Here is a 19144-nt window from a genome sequence, read left to right as displayed (position 1 = left end):
CAGTAGCACACAAAAAACGTGTATGTATATCTATTCTTAGTACCGAAATATTCAATCAATTTAAAAACCCTTTACGTGTGTGGACATATGTAAGCATAGTGGTAAATAATATAAAATGTATGTACTATGTATAGTAACAAATATAACTTCCATATGAGTATTTTTCGTATTACCTTTAGTAGAATAAAGATTATCGTATAATTAAAACGCATTGTTTATAAACAAAACAAAATTAGTGATCTGCTTCGATCACCGATTCACCTTTTTAAAAAACAATTGGATATTGTTAACAAGCAAACAAAAAACAAAATCAAAGTTCGATGTTTTCTTCGCACTGTTGCATAAGTATTCAGTATTCTGAGAACAGATGTCCTTTTACAAGATTAGTATTCACGGCAAAATAAAAGCTCAAAAACAGTACCTATAGGTATGTATGTACCGCGGTAATATAGTTGAGTACTTCTTACCTTACCTATGTAAATAAATAAATGGATACATTTTACCCTTCCTAGGCACGGATTTTGATTTACACAGCGAAAATGAGGCATTATATACTTTGGTTCCCAAATATTTTAAGGCCTTAATTATTTTAGATTTTCAAAAATTAATAATGCTGTTTTGACTGTCTTGATGGTTGAATTCCCCATTCCTTTTTTCTGTTTTCTTTTAACGTTGGATGATTTTCTAATGATAGCTATAATACATTGCTATAACAATTGCTTTCAGATTTTTTGGAACAGCAAAATTCCATATAAAAACTACCCTTATCCCAATTATTGCAGTTGAATTAAAATGATAAGAGTTGCAAACTTATTTATTTTTAAATCTTTAGTAATTCCAAAAATTTGTTTTGCGAAAAAATACACATATTTACTGATCACAAGAAAGCTAAATATTTAATTTCAGCTCTTTAAGCATATATCTCACGGAGATATGAAAGAATGCCCCACAAAAATGATAATACTGAATAAAAACCGTTTCTAACGGTATCAATATTTAAAATTGACGTTTAAAAGGCAGTGTGACCGCGCTCTCTTTACCGAAGGAAATCTTAAATCCCTTATCGATATATCAAGGAAATTAAATCATCGATAAGTCTATTCACGGCCAGCACTAGTCCCCACCAGCCCTATCGATAGTGCAACGCGTGTATTCGATATATCGATACTATCGTGAGTGGTTCAACCAGCTCTATATTATTTATAGGCCGCATTTTGTTTTCTTTTAACGTTACCATTTCATTTAAATATTATTTTAGTTTTTAACAATCCGGCAACGAAATTAAAAGTGAGTGCTAGTGTGGACTGAGGGTATTTTGTGGAGTTACTTCACCGGACAAGTGGGGCTGGGAATTCGGAAACGAAACGGGGTGGGGACATTGGGACAGAGTTCTCTATTCTATTATCAATCCCAAAAGACCATGTACCGGCGCACTTGCTAAAATGACTCTGACTTCACCTTGACTAAAGTACACACAAAGTACACACATTGCACTGCGAGATGGCGAATCGGGATGATAACAGTAACTGATTTTCCGTGTGTTCCAGTTTTCACCCCATAGCACACCATATATACACACATATTCGCCAGATCCTACATAAATCGAAAATGTTGAAGCTACGTAACCTATTGGCCGTCGGCAGAGGCAACAACAACGCTGTCCGGTAAGACAAACAACATGCATATACAACAAAAGAATATATATTTCCCACAGCTGTGTCTCTATCAGTGGGGAGTACCTATCCAGGGGTACCTGTACCTCCTATATAGGTACTTTCACCGAGCCAACCTGAAACATAAAATCAATATATTCAATCTTATAATGATAGTGTTTATTTTTTTATAACTTAAGAGTATATTGTCTTTTTACGTTCATTTGAATAATCTGTTTTTATAATTATGCAAAGTTAATATACTATTTAATTTTAGTTTTCAAAATTAATAAGACTTTTTTAACTTTACCAAAATGCTGGAATACTTACTTTTAAAAATAGCCTGTACCCCAACTAGGTACAATAAGAGAGTACCTTCAACAACACTGGTTTTCACACACCTACGTGACATATGTCAATATGTATGTCCGGTTCCAAAATGCGTATATATGAAAATGCCGTTGCGACGTCAGCAAGCTAAATCGTATGCAAAAACCCAATAAGCACTACTGTGCGAATTTTTGTCACCCTTCATATAGATTTTTTAGAAATATATATATTTTTTAATGTATTTTAATGTTCTGATATATAGTAATCATGACTATAGAACTGTAGAGCAATTCTTAAGATACATACATCATTTCAAAACCGATCAGCAGAAAGGAAATTGCGTTCTAGTTATTTATCTTATTTCCCTATATTCCAGTTCTACTAGCATAGGTAAGGCGTACTTTGATAAGCAGCCTTTCACAAATTAAATGTTATATCTTTGATCTGATGGTGCCACTTATTAAAAACGTTATCAATAAAAGTCGTCTAGGTCTGAGTTTATTATTAAAAATCTTTTAAAGGTCTTTATGAACCTCTAAGAATATTAAATATGTAAAATAAAAATAGAAAAAGTCCTATATTATGACTAAAAATTATTTTTAAAATACCTTAATATTAAATACATCCTCTAACTTGTATTTCTAGCACCCTATCCACCACTGCAAGCTGCAACGATTCGGAATCATGGTTCTCAAAGCTGCTCGTTCGAAAAATAGAGCCAACCAAGGAGTCCCACAGTCGTATGCTCAGCGATAAGGAAATCATATATGCCCTACATACGCACAATGTCAGGCCCGATTCCATGGGCAACTATTTAAATAACTAGTAAGTGAGCGGATAAAGAGTATGAAAAATCTGAGGTACTAAAGAAAAACCTCATTAAATATGCCTGCGAAATATTCCGAAGCATACTTTTATGCCCACTTTCATGTGGTTTTCATTCTGCAATGATTTCTCAAGTACTCTTAAAAATAATTTCGTTTAAAAATACCTTATCTCTCTTCAGCAAAAATACTGTGGCACTGATAAACGAAAAGAAGGCGAATCTTTCGTGCGAATTGGTGGCATCATGGACCGTGCAGGTGGGTGATATGGATCAATGCCTTCACCTCTGGAAGTACACGGGAGGATTTGAGAAAATCGACCAGGCCAAAGAGGACCTTTGGAATGATCCCGAGTATCTCAGCCTGATGCAGGAACGTTCGAAGTTCTTGCGATCCCGTCACTTGCAATATCTCTTGGCATTCAGCTACTGGCCGCAGATTGCCAGTCGTACCGGCAAGAACATTTACGAAATGCGGTAAGGAGATGTAAATTCTTCTTGGTTAATATCTCTATAATCTATCTAATATCTCAGCTCATACCGACTGACCCCTGGCACCATGATTGAGTGGGGAAACAACTGGGCACGTGCCATCAATTATCGCAAGCATAACAACGAGGCATTTGCCGGATTCTTTTCTCAGATCGGAAGACTGTACAATGTTCATCACATTTGGTGTAAGTCTACCAGATACTTTTTTTAATTGCTGGAAAATATTCGAATAACCTTTGTATTTAATAATAAATTTATGTTTCTTGTTGTTTATAGGTTACAAATCTCTGCAAGACCGCAAGGAGACCAGGGAAGCCGCTTGGCGATCCCCCGGATGGGACGAGTGTGTGGCCTATACGGTTCCCCTAATCCGTGATATGCACTGTCGTGTCCTTGCGCCCACTGAATTCTCGCCTTCACAATAATTAGCACCGGGCGTAGCGATCTGAAAAATATTGGAAGCTTATTGCTGTGAAAACAATCGAGAACGTAACTTTGCCCCCTTTTCCTGTTGAATAGTTATTGTAAATAATGCCAGCTATATATGCAATCATTTTTATTTTTTTTTTTTTAAGTATAATTAAGGTCAAAGTGAAAATTCTATCCAAAAATTTTTACAAGCCCTACGTGTGTATCACCTACGACCCTTGAATTTAACAAAACCAATTTTGTTTTATAAAATAAAGCAATTATGAAACTGTTTATTAGTGTTTCCTCGGGAATGTAGATAAGATATGCGACTGGATGAAATCCTTTAAACGATCCGATATGAGTAAAATACTGTCTCAACAATATGATATATCAACTTCTCCAGTTGAAAACGTCAGAAGCACCCAGGACCAGAAATACAAACAGCAATTTAGGTGATGAAAAAGTAGTATACCGCATAAGATTTTAATCAGATCGTTGTTTTCTTGAAAAAACTTGTTATCCTGTGAATTAGTGGTATAAACTTAAAGTAACGTATGATACATTTGATTTGCCCGCGAAAGTTGTTAAAAAGAAAATTTTAAAGCATATACATAAATATACTAATTTTCACCAGCTTTAAATCGTCGCAGAAGGGTAAATTTAACAATTTTTGGACTAAGATTTCGATCCTCCCCAGTTTCTTAACTCTTAAAGAAATATTATAACATTTACACATAGAGATTTCAACTTCATTACTAAATTAACTAGAAAACAAGTTGGACGAAAATATGTAAACCGTTGTTTTTTTTGTCTCTTAAGAATCTGGAATATTATTGTTTCATATTGTGGCCTAATTAAATCCAATTACTGATTTTAAACATTTAAGAATATTTGTCAAAACAAATCTGAAGTCTTATTACACCATAGGCACTATAACATAAATATATAATGAAATCACCTTCTGATTCTCAACTTTAAAACTAAAACAATTGTTTAGAACCAGCCAATCTCTGTTATCCTTAATATTATTGGTTAATTGTTTGTGGATAACCACAGATTAGTGCCTTAGAATTTTCGACTTTCAGTTTTCAGGCAAGTAAAGAGGAAAATGAGTTCAAGAAGGAGTCCCAATATCGCAAGAGAACAGATCTCGGGCCTCGATGCTATATTGTGCTGGACAGCCGCGGGTAGTTCCCCTATAAATATATTTTATATATATCATATCTTATTATCATATCATATTATATATATATCACCTGTGAGCACTTGAACTTGGACAATTACAGTGAACAGTCTGCCAAGAGAACAGGAATAGTTTCCACTATCGGAGAGTTTTGCATCCCCAATGGAGATACGACTAGTTAGCCATACGTCGGAAACACTGTAACAACAATATATTAAATTTAATTTTTGTAATAACAATAATATAATAATAAAATTACCTTAAGCGTTTATTGGTCATTCCTTGAAGAGGCTCTTCATCTTTTGCCCAGGTTATAAACTTGGTAAAGTACTTTTCCAGATCCTGGCCAGAGAGTTTATGTGGCGTCTGACTTGAGTTTCCGATTAAATTAAGCTCACTATTCGTCTCATTAAATAGTTTTTGTACAGCATCATTTGCAGAATCAGTTGATTTTATAATGGTTTGACGTTCTTTTTGGAAAAAGCTACGCGATATTTGGCATTGTAGATCGACGGTGCTTCCTGACTTATAGTAACGATCCCCCACATCCCTCTCGTGCTCATCGATTATCCTTAAAGGGGGTTCTGAAAATGTAGAACTTATCAGAGATTGTAGGTTTTATAAACCTAATGCGAAACCTACCCAAGATGGTGAGGTTGGTGGTGAATACACGGGGGGGATGGGTGGAAACCTGGCACATGTAAACTCCGGCGTCTTCAGTCTGCGTTGGGTTGATAAGTAACCGCCAATTGTTCGGGTACTGGAACTTCACCCGTATCCTCGGGTCTCCACTGTAGGTGACGTTACCAACAGTCAGGAGTGATACCTTTTCCGCCGTTCGCCTGACCCACATGACCTGAAAATAGGAGGTGGAGGGATGCAATTTAGGGGAACCGCTGGATTTTGGTGTATTTAAGATTTTCTTGGCCGAAGTTGTGGTCGATTTTTAAAGGTATTTGACTTCTGGATGACGTGTTCTTGATTGATCACAAGAAAAAGACACGATTTTTAAATTAAGAGACGTTGTGAAACAAACTTGAAAATAAAATGATAAAAATTGAAGGTTAAAGGATATGTTTTAAAGTAACTGCTGGATTTTGGTGTAAGTATTTAAGATTTTCCTGGCAGAAGTTATAATTTTGTGGTCTATTTTTATGGGCATTTAACTTCTAAGTGGCGTTTTCTTTAGTATACAAATTGTTGATCGCAAGACAAAGATACACTTTTTAAGTTTAAGTTTTAAAACAAATTGAAAAATTTAGTTTATTAAATGTTTAAAAATGTGTATTTTAATGAAATATTAAAAAAAATTTAAAGCTTTAATGCCTTTCCGCATTTTTCTTTTATGATACAAGATCATATTTACGTATTAATGGAATGATTACCATTTTATAAGATTTAATTTGTTTTGAATATTTAAGAAACCAGAAGAGAGGATCAAAAATATAAATATGCCATAAAAAGCTCCTTCCTACTTGTATTCTCAAAGCTCTCTCCTGCAGACAACGGTAAAGCCAAAGAGAGGATCAGAAATAAGAAAATGGCGGTGAAGGAAAATGGTTGCGAAGTCGAAAGCTGCCCCCTCTCTCTCTCTCATTCCGTTTTCTTCCTTAAGACGCGGCGCACTGCGTCGCAAAATATATTAATAAATGTGTTTAAAAGTGTTTAAAAAGTGATAAAAATTAGTGCAAAGTATTAATAACAAGTGATTGCAGGCCGGGTTATTGAAATTTGTTAGATTTTTCCCTATTAAACGCCTAAATTCTGTTTTTTTCAGCAGGTGCTGCGTAATAGCTGCATACATAAGTATGTGTGTGCGTTACACCCACACTAAGACGCCCGTGTGCGTGGCTCTGCATTACATACATATATGTAGCTTTAAGTACAGCTTGGTCTGATCTTCAAAGCTTGAAGCGTACATATGTACATGTACATATACCTAAACAATTGGAAAACACAAATTGGTAAGTAAAATGTAATTAATTTACGACTGTTTGCCTTTTAATTGATATGTTAATATATATATAGCCACTTTTATTTTGATTTCACAACATTTGCAAGTTTCTAATTATAATTAAAACAGCTTCCCCCTCCGCGACTTTGTCCGCGTTTTTTAAACTGTTTTAAACAGTGGCCGGAGAGATTTTAACCCTTATTGTCTCCATAAAATTTTTGTAAAATGTCAAATATTAAACATAAAATAATGAACAACTTTTATTAATTCCGCGGATCATTGAGGTGTCTCAATTGTACATTCAAATATTTATACCCGTTATTTTTTATATTATTTCCAATGGTTTTCATATTCTATTTTTCCGAATTTTCAGTGGTTTTCAATATGGGAACCCAAAACTACACTTCAAGATTCCATAATTTGAGTTATTGGACTCCGATTTTGAAGTGGGATACCTCTTTGAGTTTGTATTTGAATTCTCTAATATTATACACTTACAAATTTATTTTCAAAGAGGATCAAAATTTTAACCCATTTTCATGTTCGTTTTTTCTGTATTTCCAATGATTTTCGGAATGGGAACCCAAAATTGGACTTCAAGATTCCATAACTTGAGTTATTGGACTCCGATTTTGGTGTGGGATACCTCTATTAAATTGTGGTTGAATTTTCTAATAATCTACATTCAAATATTTATTTTTGAAGAGGGTCAAAATTTTAGCCCCTTTTCATGTTCTATTTTTCCGTAATTTCAATGGTTTTCGGAGTGGGGCCCAAAACAGCACTTCAAGATTCCATAACATGAGTTATTGGACTCCGATTTTGATGTGGGATACCTCTATGAATTTGTAGATGAATTCTCTAAAAATCTACATTTAAATATTTCTTTTCGAAGAGGGTCAAAATTTTAACCCACTTTCATGTTCGATTTTTCCGTAATTTCAATGGCTATCAAAAGGGAACCCAAAACTGAACTTCTAAATTTCATAACTTGAGTTATTGGACTCCGATTTTAATGTGGGATACCTCTATGAATTTGTGGTTGAATTCTGTAACATTCTACATTTGAATTTTTTCTTTTATTTTTAAAAGACATTATATGTTTTTTTTATGATTGATTTTTCCGTATTTCCAATGGTGTCCCGAATGGTAACCTGCTCTTCACAACCAATCAAAAACAATGTTACAAAACAAATAGCATATACAAAGCTCACTTACAGTTTTGTCCTTGAGCATACCGACACGGCAATTGAGCACCGCTTCCGTGAACAAATGCACGGCGGACACGAGGTTGTCCCCTGAAGTGGGCGAGTTGATGGGCTCCTCAAAAAAGGGTCCCCAGTGGTGCTCATGGTGGTGCTTACTGCGTGGTCGTTCTGTGACACGAGCGAATCCTGTTGGGGTTGAAAAAAAGGTTTCGAAAAATGTCCAAAGATTTATTTAATTTTTAAGTGCCTTTCATTCTGTTTACAAGCCACATATATAATTCCAAAAGATATTAAAGTAATATACCGTTTCTCAATTTCGATAAAAGCATACCTATAAAAAAAGTTTATGTTCAAATAGGTACGATAACAACTCTATCGATATATAGTAGTGTATTACAATAATGATATTTTCGATTTTATTCTAAACATAATATTTTGGTCTATATATAACATCCGAATATTCTTTTTCTAATCCATACGTACCGCTTGCTGTCCAATGATTTCTCGTGCGCGTGGAATCGATTGACTGTTTTATCGTACTTTTATCGGTTTTTAGGGATGCAAATGCTGTTGTTGGCATTGTCACAGTCGTAAGCTGATCAGTTGTTCCTAAATTTTTGATTGAATGGCTATCGCTAATCTCCATGCTGCCTGGTGTCCCTATGGATGTTTTATCCCTGCTAATTTTCGTGGGATTGGCGCTATGCGATGAGTTCGACTCCTCGACTGGCATTTGGGACTGGTACTGGTCCTGGTCCTGCGATGAAAATCCGTAAAGGGTTGCTCTTGTGGCTGACGGGTAATCAGCTGTTGATAATGTCGTTTTAGTTTTATTATAGTCATCAAAAAGTAAAGTACGATTCTCGCCGATTCTGGGTTGTGTATTTGTCGAGGTGGTTTTTTGTTCGACGGATGCCGTGCCTGGATTGCAAAGGTCAATTAAATTATTAAGAAAAAACACGTGGAAAAAACATGTTTCGGTTCAAAGAATGCCTTTACTTTAGCTGATTATTAAATATGTATGTATGACTTAATTCATATGATAAAAAAAAGATCAGATTTGAATAATAAAAGTGGTCTTTAAGGTCTTTAAAATAAATATTTGTATTCTTTGAAAGTTATCAAGAGCTTTAGCTCCTAAAGAACAGAATATAACAAGAATCAATAATAATCGAAATACGATAAATCCAAAACAATTGAAGCATATTTAATATATTGTCCTGTAACAAATCTCTAAAAATAAAACTTATGAGATGCACTTACATAGAACATGAACTTGCGTTCCAATCACCAAGAAAACTGCGAGCAGCCGAAGGAGGCTCAGACTAGTTTGTGAATTGTAGGAGAGTGGCGACGTCTGGGCAGCGTTCGATGCTGGTGATAATGTCCTATATCCTTTTGGAAGCCTCATCCTTTGCACGGGGCGACGTGACTTACGGAATGTGCTCGAGAGTAATCAGTAACCTTCATCTTAGTTTCGAAAAAACTCAGCTGCTTTCTGGCACTGAATCTTATCGATAGCTGATCTTCCCTTTTCTCTTTACCATTTAAAGAACTGAAAAATAACGAAAAAAACAAGTATTCATGGAAGAATCGAAGAATCTTATTTAAACTTTGAATCTTAAACATTCCAAAATTATTATTGGCTGCAACTACCTACTTTTTAATTAAAAAGAAAAGTTTGAAATGGAATGACCAAATTGGGTTGTTGTTGTACATATGTTGCATCAAGTTGGGGTAACTTAGGGCAAAATAAGTTCTTGACACAAACCTATACGACTGTAAGAATATATATTAAATGTTGTAGCTTTACTATTTATGGCTTTGCGTTAATTCTTCAATTTTTAGCAAGAGTTTTAATATGTAGTTACAAAATCCCTATGTTAAATATTTTCATATCTCGGTGAATCTACAGGCTTCAAGAAAGAATGCCCAACATGTATTTTTTATAGCCCTTATTTTACAAATCTAATCCTACTTTAAAAGTGAGCAAATTTTTAATATTAAATTCCTTTATAACAGCATTATAATTTAATGAATTCAATTTAAATTAATTATTCATTGGGGCACCTTTGTTACGGCTTAAGTTTTAAAGCTTCCTTTAAAAATTTTGTTTGATTAAGTTTTTTCTACCATTTCCCATGAGTGCTATTCTTATGTTTTCATGGGATTTTTAAAACCTTCCTTTTTAAAACCCATAATTCGACAACACCTCTTAACGTTTGCAGATTTGTTTACTATTAATCTATATTCAAATTTTTGATTCCTGTTCGAGTAAAATTGTTGACCTACATTTACAACTTGCAGTTGCAAATGCATTTTTGCTTAGAATTTAAGTAAACGGTTCCGACCCTCCTACCAGTATTTTGATCTGCACCACCAGGCCCATGGGAGTAGGCTATTCAGATAAATGCAAGAAACTATTAGGTCTTGCCTAAAGGTATAGAGAACTACATAAATAAAATAATGAAAAAATGTCCCGTGAGGCATGACCCGTATTTAGCTTGAAGTATAAATAATTTTCGGCTTTTAAGCTGTTGGCCGTGAAAGCCACTTTTGTATTTGCATTGTGCAAGCTGTCTTGTTTTGCTTAAATTGTCTCGGAAATGATAAATTTCTCGAAATTTAGCTGTAATCTAGTTAAGAGTATTTTCGATGGTTCATAAAATATCCGTTTTATCACGTATCCATGTCTCAACATGGAAATATCCATGTCTCTATAGATGGTGATACCATTTTTTTAACCAAAGGGATTAAAAAATATATTCGCTTGGGTTAAATCTGCCCAGATATTAAATTTGGCCAATTATGCGTTCTGTTAAAAAAGGCCTTTTGACTCTCTTTCTATAAGCAATATAATTTGTAGCAGGACAGTGAGTAGGTGGAATTTTATATTCGGCGCACTCGCCTCCAGCGTTATTTCTTGTTTTATTTTTGATTTTTCTCATCTATCCCAATTTAAGCTTCCTGCTTATACACACAGGAAATGCGTTATATTTTATTGCCTAAGGCGCAATGATGGTTGAAATCAAAAATAATGCGGTACTCAGGTGCTAAATCTTTATTATATTTATTCTTTTAAGTTTCTATTCAAACAACTTTGCGTTCAACTGGATAATAGTTTTCAAATAAGATAATATTTTGCAAGTCCTTTGTCTTAGGAATCATCAGTTTGACTTACCATGTGCAGCGATGTGTTGTGTTGACTACCATTCAAGCTACCAGATGAGAATTAAAGCGATTAGAAAATCACTTGCTTTGTTTAGCACATGTCACATTCGAACAAAAACACTGTCACTTTTGCATTAAGTTTGCAATACTAACAAAAAAAATGTATTAAAAAAATATTACTCTATCCAGGCATCAAACAGTTCTTGACGATTTTTTATTAACACATTTTTACACACACAAAAAAATAATGTAGCAGGCCTATTCCACATAGGATGTTAAGAAACACGCAGATGGGTGCGTTTTATTCATGCGCTCTATCCGGCGAGCACGTAGGTATCGCTTATCCTTGAAAACCGTAATGAACTGTCGTTGGCAAAAACTTTAGACTCCATTCCAAGCATCCAAACGAAAAGCAGAGAAAGTCCGAGTGAAAGCTTGTCTGCACACTCAATCTCTTTGAGTGAGTCACACTTTGGTTGGTTGGCACTGAGTGTTTTGGAATATCCACCACTGCTCAGGACATCTCCCCTAGGTGGGGAAGTACCTCTTGTCCCAAAGCTTTTCCTGGGATTTTGCTAAAACTGGGAAAAATATTTCCGGAGGGATAGGTTGGAGTGACATCTGAGCCTAGATATTAATATAATCCATTTCTTACAAGTTATTAAAGAGTTTCGTGAAGATTCAACTACATTTATAATAAAATTTTAGTTACTTTTATTTTAATAACATTCCTTTATTTCGATACATTTTTTTTCTGTTCTATTACTTTTTAAATTTAAATAAAAATTGTTACTACATAAAAAGCATACATTTAATTAATAAAAGTAACTGACATGTAGAAATAAAGATATAATTTATTTCTACACAATTTTTGTACAATTATTTTACTGTGCTTTTGAGACGCCAAGTTGGAGTCTTTATCTACAAATCAAATTAGATCATTATTTTTGAGCAAACATAACGGAATAAAGTTCAAAGGTTGGACTTTAACGTGTTGGAATAGTGGTCTAAATTTGTAGATAAAGTCTTACTAATATTCTGAAAAGTTGGGGTTGTGTTCATGATGATGTCAAGAAGTGTTATATACAAGTAGGTCATGGGTTAAATTGTAATATGCATGAATAGTGATCTAAATTTTTAGATAAAGTATTACTGATATCCTGAAAAGTCGGGATTGTGTTCATGGTGGTGTCGATAAGTGGTATACGAAGCGTTGGAAAGCTTTATTTTTATTTTCTGTTATATTTTTGTTTCAAAGCAATTGTAACTTAAATTAAGACACTGGCAATAAAAATAACGCAAAGTATAACTAAATATCCCATGTATATACGACCAAAATCTGATATTAAACTGCAATACGTTAAAAAGTCGGGTTCGTGTCTTTGGTTATATCGTAAAGTGTACTATAACAAAGTATAAGTTGTTTGAAAAGGAATTTTCCAAGTTGGTTTTAAAAATGTATTATAAGCTTGCAAAAAAAATCGTGTCTTCACTTTGAATACCAAAAACAAAGCAAGCTTTGATTTTTCACTTACAGTAGTAGAATATATGTATTTAGCCGATTTATACGCAACTCCACACACGTCGGATATTTCAATGTGTATTGAACACACAACATTCAAATTTTGTTATTAAGGATATCATATTTACCAAGAATGCATACCATATGTGTCAAGAATCTAAGCACCGATGAGTTAGAGGAAGTAAGCAAATGGATGAGACAGAATGGTATAAGTACACATAGGATACGTCGCGAGTTTTCAGATGTTTTACCTTTGGCGGAAATCTTCAAACGCGACTATCCACGTCTGGTCGATCTCTATAACTATCCGAAAAAGAGTAGTGTGCAGCTGAAATTGGCCAATTGGGAGACGTTCAACTTCAAGGTGTTATCCAAGTTTAATATGACGTTGAGCAGGGATTTTATGGAGCAAATGGCGAATGGTGTTCATGGTGCCGCTGAAGTGCTATTGCATGAGGTGATACGATTGGAGAAGCGACAACGGGTGGCCGTGGAGCGAAATGCGGCAATGCGGCAGGAGCAGACGTGGGAGGAGAATGATGAGGTGAAGACTGTTGTGGTTAATAAGCAAGTTGGCGATGGCATCGTTCAGGTTCCACAAAAAATGATACTCTACTCGCTGTACGAGAAGATGACGCGTGACAGCCAGGCCAAGGACGTTATTATTGATGCCTATCAACAGCGACTGGCCCACATGGAGAGTATTATCAAGATAAAAACGGAGCGCATCGACGAGCTTCTCATGCAGATGGGTAAACTTCCTCAAAAGCGAGCCAATCCTGGCAACGCATCCACTTGCTTTTACCCATTTGATGGCAAGGACTCCTCAACCCGGAAGCATCCGAGTCCCATACAAATGGCTTCATCTGCCGATCCGGACAGTACGCCCTAGTGCCGCCTTCATGTATTCACTTTGAAAATATTATTTATTGTTAGATTATGGAACTAAATTACCGATTACAACTGAAATAGATTAAGAAACAGATGAAGTTTGTGTAATTTAATGGCAATCTACTTAGTAATTGACAATCGATAAACACTGTTGATAGTTGAAAAGCATTGAGAATCTATGGTTATTTTAATAAAGTGTTTATTTTATAGGGTGGCACAGGAAAAAGCTGCGTTTTAAATTGGCCCAACATTGCGATTTATATTTACCAAAAACCGTAAGTTACCCATTTATAAAATAAATGAACAATTTCCATTTTTTTTGTTAATACTAATGACATTTTATTTGTTTATCATCTTCCAGATATCTGTTCACACGCCGTGTTCACTGCACACCATCGATATATTTCCAATTAGGTGTTCTTTTCTAGCATTCGAGGACTGCATTGCTTTGAGAAACATCTTTTTAAGTTTCGTGTAGTAATTCCAACACTTTCTGCTTTTAACAACGGCAAGTCGCATATCGCTTTCGTCAATCTTGCCCCCCAAAATATGATCGAGGTATTTACGTAATTTCTCATACTCCAAGTACTCCCTTAACAATAGCGCCTTCTTATCGCTGCCCCGGTTCTGTATGATTGCCACGTTGATCTTAGAAATAATTTCCTCATACTCGGGACTATGATTGGTTTTGTTATGTTGATGAATTTGTAAAAGGTTCTTGAGTATTATAGTACAGGGATCTCCAGATGAAAAGGGAATCTAAAGACAGAGTAATCAAGGGGCGAAAAGACAAATAAATACATTTATAAAAGAGCTCTGCATGAGCCAAGACAACATACATATTTACTCCGACTTTGCCATGAAATCCATTTTGATTCTTGAGCCAGAAATAAAATCGATAATGGGCCATATTGCCATATTATAAAGATTGTCATTAAACTAGGGTAAAAAAAAGTACCAATTGGCAACTGAACAACAAACATTGTTTCCAAAAAAGAATGCTTAACAATCAAAATTACAGTCGAACTTCAATATCTCGAACTTCCCTAACTCGAACTTTTTAAAACATCTATCATACCGATTTGTCTCCATATGTCGAACTTCCATAACTCAATTATTTCTATAACTTGATGTCCGATTCCGATTTGCCTAAAATGTATGCAATAGTTATTTGTTTACATACATACCTACCGTTAAAACTGAAGTGATTCATTATTACTTGGTACGAGTTTTGGAAAATCGTCTATTTCGTTGCTCCGTCTTCGATTTTTCTTAAGCTAAAGAAAACATAAATAAAACATAAATTACTTAACAAAAAAGTTTTGTTTCTTTAACTCCAAGTCTTTCAGACTCGAATTTTTTGTTGGTAGTTGGTGGTTCGAGTTATGGAAGTTCGACTATAATCAAGTATTATAAGAATCAAATTTAGTATACCGTTTAAATTATAGTAGCTGTTTTGTTTTTTCAATTATTACTAAATTATTTCTGAAATGGTACCAAATTGTTCTGATAAATGGGAATGAAATTCGACTTTAAGGAAGTTTGAGATTATTTTACAGTAATAGTTTGAAAAACAAATTTAAAATCACGTACCAGATAGCTTAAATTTAAAGATGAGTTTTTACCAACTATTAAATCGTATATGTCTTTATTACAATAATGTAATGCCAATCCTTCCAGTTTTTCTGTCTGCGTTTCCATCTCTTGATCCGTAGTTTCATCGGTCGCTTGAAATGATGGTTCATGAATTGAAATATTCTGAGATACATGGCATGTCAGATGATTTTTCTTTATTATGTTCCATTTTTCAGCATTTGACTTGGCCAAGCCTGATATTAGATCCTTGGCCATACCTTTATAATATTCAACACACGCTGGCGACGCATTCGATTCGTTCATATTTTTCCAAACTTTGTTAAGCTTGAACAACATTAAGCTTTCCAGCTCGATTCGTGTTTTGTCGAAATAAGTAAAGTTTGAGTAAAGTTTGGCTTTAATATTACTGCTCTGTTCAACTGTCATATTTGAGGTCAAATTTAGCTTCTTGATATTTTCTACAAATTCGGCATTATTTGTAGAACTGTTTTTTCCAATCGAATACTTATTTTTTAGTTTATTAAGTCTTTTTTCAAAATCATCAAGTACTGCCACATCAACTGGCTAAAAATAAAAATACAAATAAAACAGTTTAAGCTAAGGTGCCTAGAAATATTACCTGTGAACTCTTTGTTCGAATCAAACCAGAAGTTGTCAAATTCAGATGGTTATCAATTTTTGATTTCGGCTGAGTAAGTCTTTTTGATCTATCACTATTAGAATGCAGCAAAGCATTCTTTGTTGTGCTTGGTTTAGTAAAAACAAGCTTGGTGCTCTTAATTTCCTTTTTTGTAAGGGGTTCGGTTTTATTTTTTTGTGGTGCAGGAAGTAATCCGATGGTTGTGGTAGATGGCTTGGTAGAAGGACCATCCCATGAAATATGCTTTAAAAGTAAAGATATTCACATTTTATCTAATGTATTAATTGTAAAATTCACATTTAACTAATATTCTATTCTTAACTTAACACTTTAATATTATATTTATTTATTATGATAAGAAAGTTACCTTTCTAGCGGTCGTCGTAATATCTGCGGGCTTCGTAATTGTACAGACACAAGAACAGATATCCTCATCAGGATCAATAACGCATGTACACAAGCAAAGCGGTACATCTGTAGTTTCAGTACTGGATGAAAGTTCACTTGAAGGCTGTTCGGTGCTTAACAATCTCGAGATTGTTGGCTTACTAGTGTTAGATTGAAATAAACCTGTTGTTATTCCACTCATGGATATTGTTTTTTCACTTTGTACAATGACTTCTTTATGACTGGATACACTAGAAACTGTGTATTTACTTTTCGACGAGATGTCAATTAAATTAGATGAAAAACCGAGAGTATGTATTGGCGGCTCTGCAGTTTGAGATTGATCAGATTTCGCTGTTTTATATGTTGTTGGGGCTTGGGACCTTTTTTCTGAATAACTGACACTTTGTAATACATTACCTGAAACTTTATTGGTTGAATAAACGGTTGTTTTAATTTTCACTGTTTTCGATTGTTCGGATAAATTGACATTTGTGGTGGGACTAATGGGAAGGGTGAAAATATTCGACTGTTTTGAGTGTTTCTCAGTTGTTTTAATTGCTCTTGGGTTTCTACTTTTCTTTCCTGAATGTTTAACGCTTTTTGGTGTAGTTTTTAAACGTTTTTCGGTTGAAAAAACCGGCTTGGTCAACATTCCTGTGTCCATTGTTTCCAGTTCAGATAAATTGGCACTTTTGTCAATAACGCTCGAAGTGAATACATCTTCTGAAGGTGAATTTTCCAACATTAATGGAGTAGTTGATTGAGGTAGAGATATCGATACATTTCCTATGGCTTTTGGAGTTCGTTGACTCGTTGGTACACTGGAAATCGAAAGCATGCTAAGTAAGCCTGAAAACACACCTACTTCTGGTGTTATTGTAGTCGACTGAGGTAAAGAATTAAATATTTTCACGGTTTCTACTTCAGTTATTTTACCTTTTTCTTGACTCGTAAATGTAACAGGGTTGGATGGCTCTCCCTTTTCATATGATGTCATTTTCGATATTTCTCTACTCGATTGAGGTACAAATTCCGATAGCTTGCTTATTTCCTCTTGAGTATTTTGATCTTTAACCGTACTTGAAAGTACAAAAGAGATATCTGAAATTTCACTTGATTGAGATCTATCTTTTGTTAGCTTTGTACTTGATTGAGTTAAAGATTCCGACAATTTAGTTCTTTTCTCTGAATTTTTTTCGTATTTTCCTGAAATCGAAATTCGAAATGAACTCCCAGATATTGTACCCAAGCTACTGGATATTGTATTCGATTGAGGAAGAGACTTTGTTAAGTTCGTACTTGATTGCGGTAAACATTCCGAACATGTTTCCTCTGTAGTTGTTTCCAGTTGAAAAGTACTTGATTGCGGCAAACATTCGGAACAATTTTCCTCTGAAGTTGCTTGGGTTTTTTCTGTACTCGATATTGGAAAAGTTATAATGGATATTTTAGGCGATTGAGGTGCAAATTCAAAAACTGTATTACTTGATTGTGGTAGAGAATTAGACAATTTCGTTTTTACCTGCTGAGGTCTTTGATATTTTTCTGTACTCGACTTTTCCTCTGAAGTTGTTTTGAATGAACTACTAGATATTGTACTCGATTCAGGAAGAGACTTTGTTAAATTCGTACTTGATTGTGGTAAGCATTCCGAACATATTTGCCCTGAACTGGTTTCAAGTTGATATGTACTTGATTGCGGTAAACATTCGGAACAAGTTTCCTCTGAAGTTGCTTGGCTTTTTTCTGTACTTAAAATTCGATAAGATCTAGTAGATATTTTAGGCGATTGAGGTGCAAATTCAAAAACTGTATCACTTGATTGTGGTACAGAAGTCGACGATTTGGTTTTTACCTGCTGAGGTATTTGATATTTTTCTGTACTCGACTTTTCCTCTGAAGTTTTTTTGAATGAACTACTAGATACTGTACCCGATTCAGGAAGAGTCTTTGTTAAAATTGTACTTGATTGTGGTAAACATTCCGAACATGTTTCCTCTGTAGTTGTTTCCAGTTGAAATGTACTTGATTGCGGTAAACATTCAGTACATATTTCCTCTGAAGTTGCTTCTTTTTTTTCTGTACTTGAAATTCGAAAAGATCTGGATGATATTGTGCTCAATTGAGAGGAAGACTTTGAAAACCTTGAACTTAACTGCGGTAGAGATTCCGAAAATGTAGACTTTTCCTCTGGAGATGTTTCGTTCTTTTCTGTACTCGATGTTTGAAAATTACTACTGAGTATTGTACTTAATTGAGGTAGATCTTTTAACACACTTGTGCTTGATTGGGGAATAGATTTTGATAATATAGATTTTTCCTCCTTTGTTCTTTCTTCCTTTTCTGTACTGGTAAATATAACTGAACTACTGGTTATTGTAGGTGACTGACGTAAAGATTCCAATAATATTGTACTTGTCAGGGGTAGAAATTCCGAAAATGTAGACTCTGGAATAGTTTCGTATTTTTCTATACTCGATGTTTGAAAAAAAATACTGGGTATTGTACTCAATTGAGGAAAAGACTTTGAAACAGATGTGCTTGATTGCGGTAGAGATTCCGAAAATGTAGATTTTTCCTCTGTAGTTCTCTCTTCCTTTTCGGTTCTGGACATTTGAACTGAAGTACTGGATATTGTAGGGTATTGAGGTGATGATTCAAATAATGTTGTACTTGATTGCGGGTGAGATTCCGAAAATGTAGACTTTTCCTCTGGAGTTGTTGCGTATTTTTCTGTACTCGATGTTTGAAAAGAAATACTGGATATTGTACTCAATTGAGGAAAAGACTTTGAAACAGTTGTGCTTGATTGCGGTAGAGACTCCGAAAATGTTGATTTTTCCCCTGAAGTTCTCTCTTCCTTTTCGGTACTGGACATTTG

The 19144-nt window shown here is 34.6% G+C and overlaps 4 protein-coding genes across 6 annotated transcripts; 2 read left to right on the top strand and 2 right to left on the bottom strand.

Moving 5' to 3' along the window:
• Positions 1-1140: 1140 nt before the first annotated feature.
• Positions 1141-3999, top strand: LOC119557363 (protein NipSnap). The gene is made up of 6 exons (XM_037870104.1): positions 1141-1287; positions 1548-1664; positions 2628-2807; positions 2989-3282; positions 3340-3482; positions 3574-3999. Exons 2-6 carry the CDS (start codon positions 1609-1611, stop codon positions 3720-3722), a joined length of 822 nt encoding a protein of 273 aa, XP_037726032.1. The 5' UTR covers positions 1141-1287; positions 1548-1608; the 3' UTR covers positions 3723-3999.
• A 156-nt stretch (positions 4000-4155) lies between these two features.
• On the bottom strand, positions 4156-11570 carry LOC119557362. Its single transcript, XM_037870103.1, has 8 exons — positions 11235-11570; positions 9317-9608; positions 8537-8974; positions 8064-8239; positions 5534-5747; positions 5151-5475; positions 4965-5089; positions 4156-4904 (listed from the first exon to the last, which is right to left on the bottom strand). The coding sequence occupies exons 2-8, from the start codon at positions 9462-9464 to the stop codon at positions 4774-4776; spliced, it is 1557 nt and encodes a 518-aa protein (XP_037726031.1). The 5' UTR covers positions 9465-9608; positions 11235-11570; the 3' UTR covers positions 4156-4773.
• Positions 11571-12780: 1210 nt separating this feature from the next.
• On the top strand, positions 12781-13731 carry LOC119557204 (sperm flagellar protein 1). Its single transcript, XM_037869860.1, has one exon. The coding sequence runs from the start codon at positions 12880-12882 to the stop codon at positions 13636-13638; it is 759 nt and encodes a 252-aa protein (XP_037725788.1). The 5' UTR covers positions 12781-12879; the 3' UTR covers positions 13639-13731.
• A 266-nt stretch (positions 13732-13997) lies between these two features.
• On the bottom strand, positions 13998-18927 carry LOC119557859 (factor-induced gene 2 protein-like). 3 transcript variants are annotated; one of them, XM_037870854.1, is made up of 5 exons: positions 17200-18927; positions 16241-17149; positions 15853-16116; positions 15231-15797; positions 13998-14396 (listed from the first exon to the last, which is right to left on the bottom strand). In XM_037870854.1, exons 1-5 carry the CDS (start codon positions 17248-17250, stop codon positions 14007-14009), a joined length of 2181 nt encoding a protein of 726 aa, XP_037726782.1. In that variant the 5' UTR covers positions 17251-18927; the 3' UTR covers positions 13998-14006. The 3 variants fall into 3 exon arrangements, with proteins under 3 accessions (XP_037726782.1, XP_037726781.1, XP_037726780.1); XM_037870853.1 differs by having other exon boundaries at positions 16241-17676; positions 17786-18927; XM_037870852.1 differs by adding an exon at positions 14477-14576 and having other exon boundaries at positions 14261-14396; positions 16241-18927.
• Positions 18928-19144: the final 217 nt, after the last annotated feature.

The sequence above is a fragment of the Drosophila subpulchrella genome, chromosome X (assembly GCF_014743375.2).
Source record: "Drosophila subpulchrella strain 33 F10 #4 breed RU33 chromosome X, RU_Dsub_v1.1 Primary Assembly, whole genome shotgun sequence".
Lineage (NCBI taxonomy): Eukaryota > Metazoa > Arthropoda > Insecta > Diptera > Drosophilidae > Drosophila > Drosophila subpulchrella.
The sequence above is the reverse complement of the archived record's forward strand: the minus strand, read 5'-3'. Positions and strand labels throughout refer to the sequence as shown.

Bases quoted from the DNA above. Each gene is read 5' to 3' on its own strand.
- LOC119557363 (XM_037870104.1), top strand. From the start codon at position 1,609: ATGTTGAAGCTACGTAACCTATTGGCCGTCGGCAGAGGCAACAACAAC. The intron at 1,665-2,627 runs GTAAGACAAACA...TTGTATTTCTAG, and splicing joins GGCAACAACAACGCTGTCCG to CACCCTATCCACCACTGCAA. The intron at 2,808-2,988 runs GTAAGTGAGCGG...ATCTCTCTTCAG, and splicing joins GGCAACTATTTAAATAACTA to CAAAAATACTGTGGCACTGA.
- LOC119557362 (XM_037870103.1), bottom strand. From the start codon at position 9,464: ATGAGGCTTCCAAAAGGATATAGGACATTATCACCAGCATCGAACGCT. The intron at 8,240-8,536 runs GTACGTATGGAT...CAACCCCAACAG, and splicing joins AAATCATTGGACAGCAAGCG to GATTCGCTCGTGTCACAGAA. The intron at 5,090-5,150 runs GTAATTTTATTA...TTGTTGTTACAG, and splicing joins ATGACCAATAAACGCTTAAG to TGTTTCCGACGTATGGCTAA.
- LOC119557204 (XM_037869860.1), top strand. From the start codon at position 12,880: ATGCATACCATATGTGTCAAGAATCTAAGCACCGATGAGTTAGAGGAA.
- LOC119557859 (XM_037870852.1), bottom strand. From the start codon at position 18,877: ATGTCCAGAACCGAAAAGGAAGAGAGAACTACAGAGGAAAAATCTACA. The intron at 16,117-16,240 runs GTAACTTTCTTA...TTACTTTTAAAG, and splicing joins TTACGACGACCGCTAGAAAG to CATATTTCATGGGATGGTCC. The intron at 14,577-15,230 runs GTACGTGATTTT...TTTTTACCCTAG, and splicing joins CTTTAAATTTAAGCTATCTG to TTTAATGACAATCTTTATAA.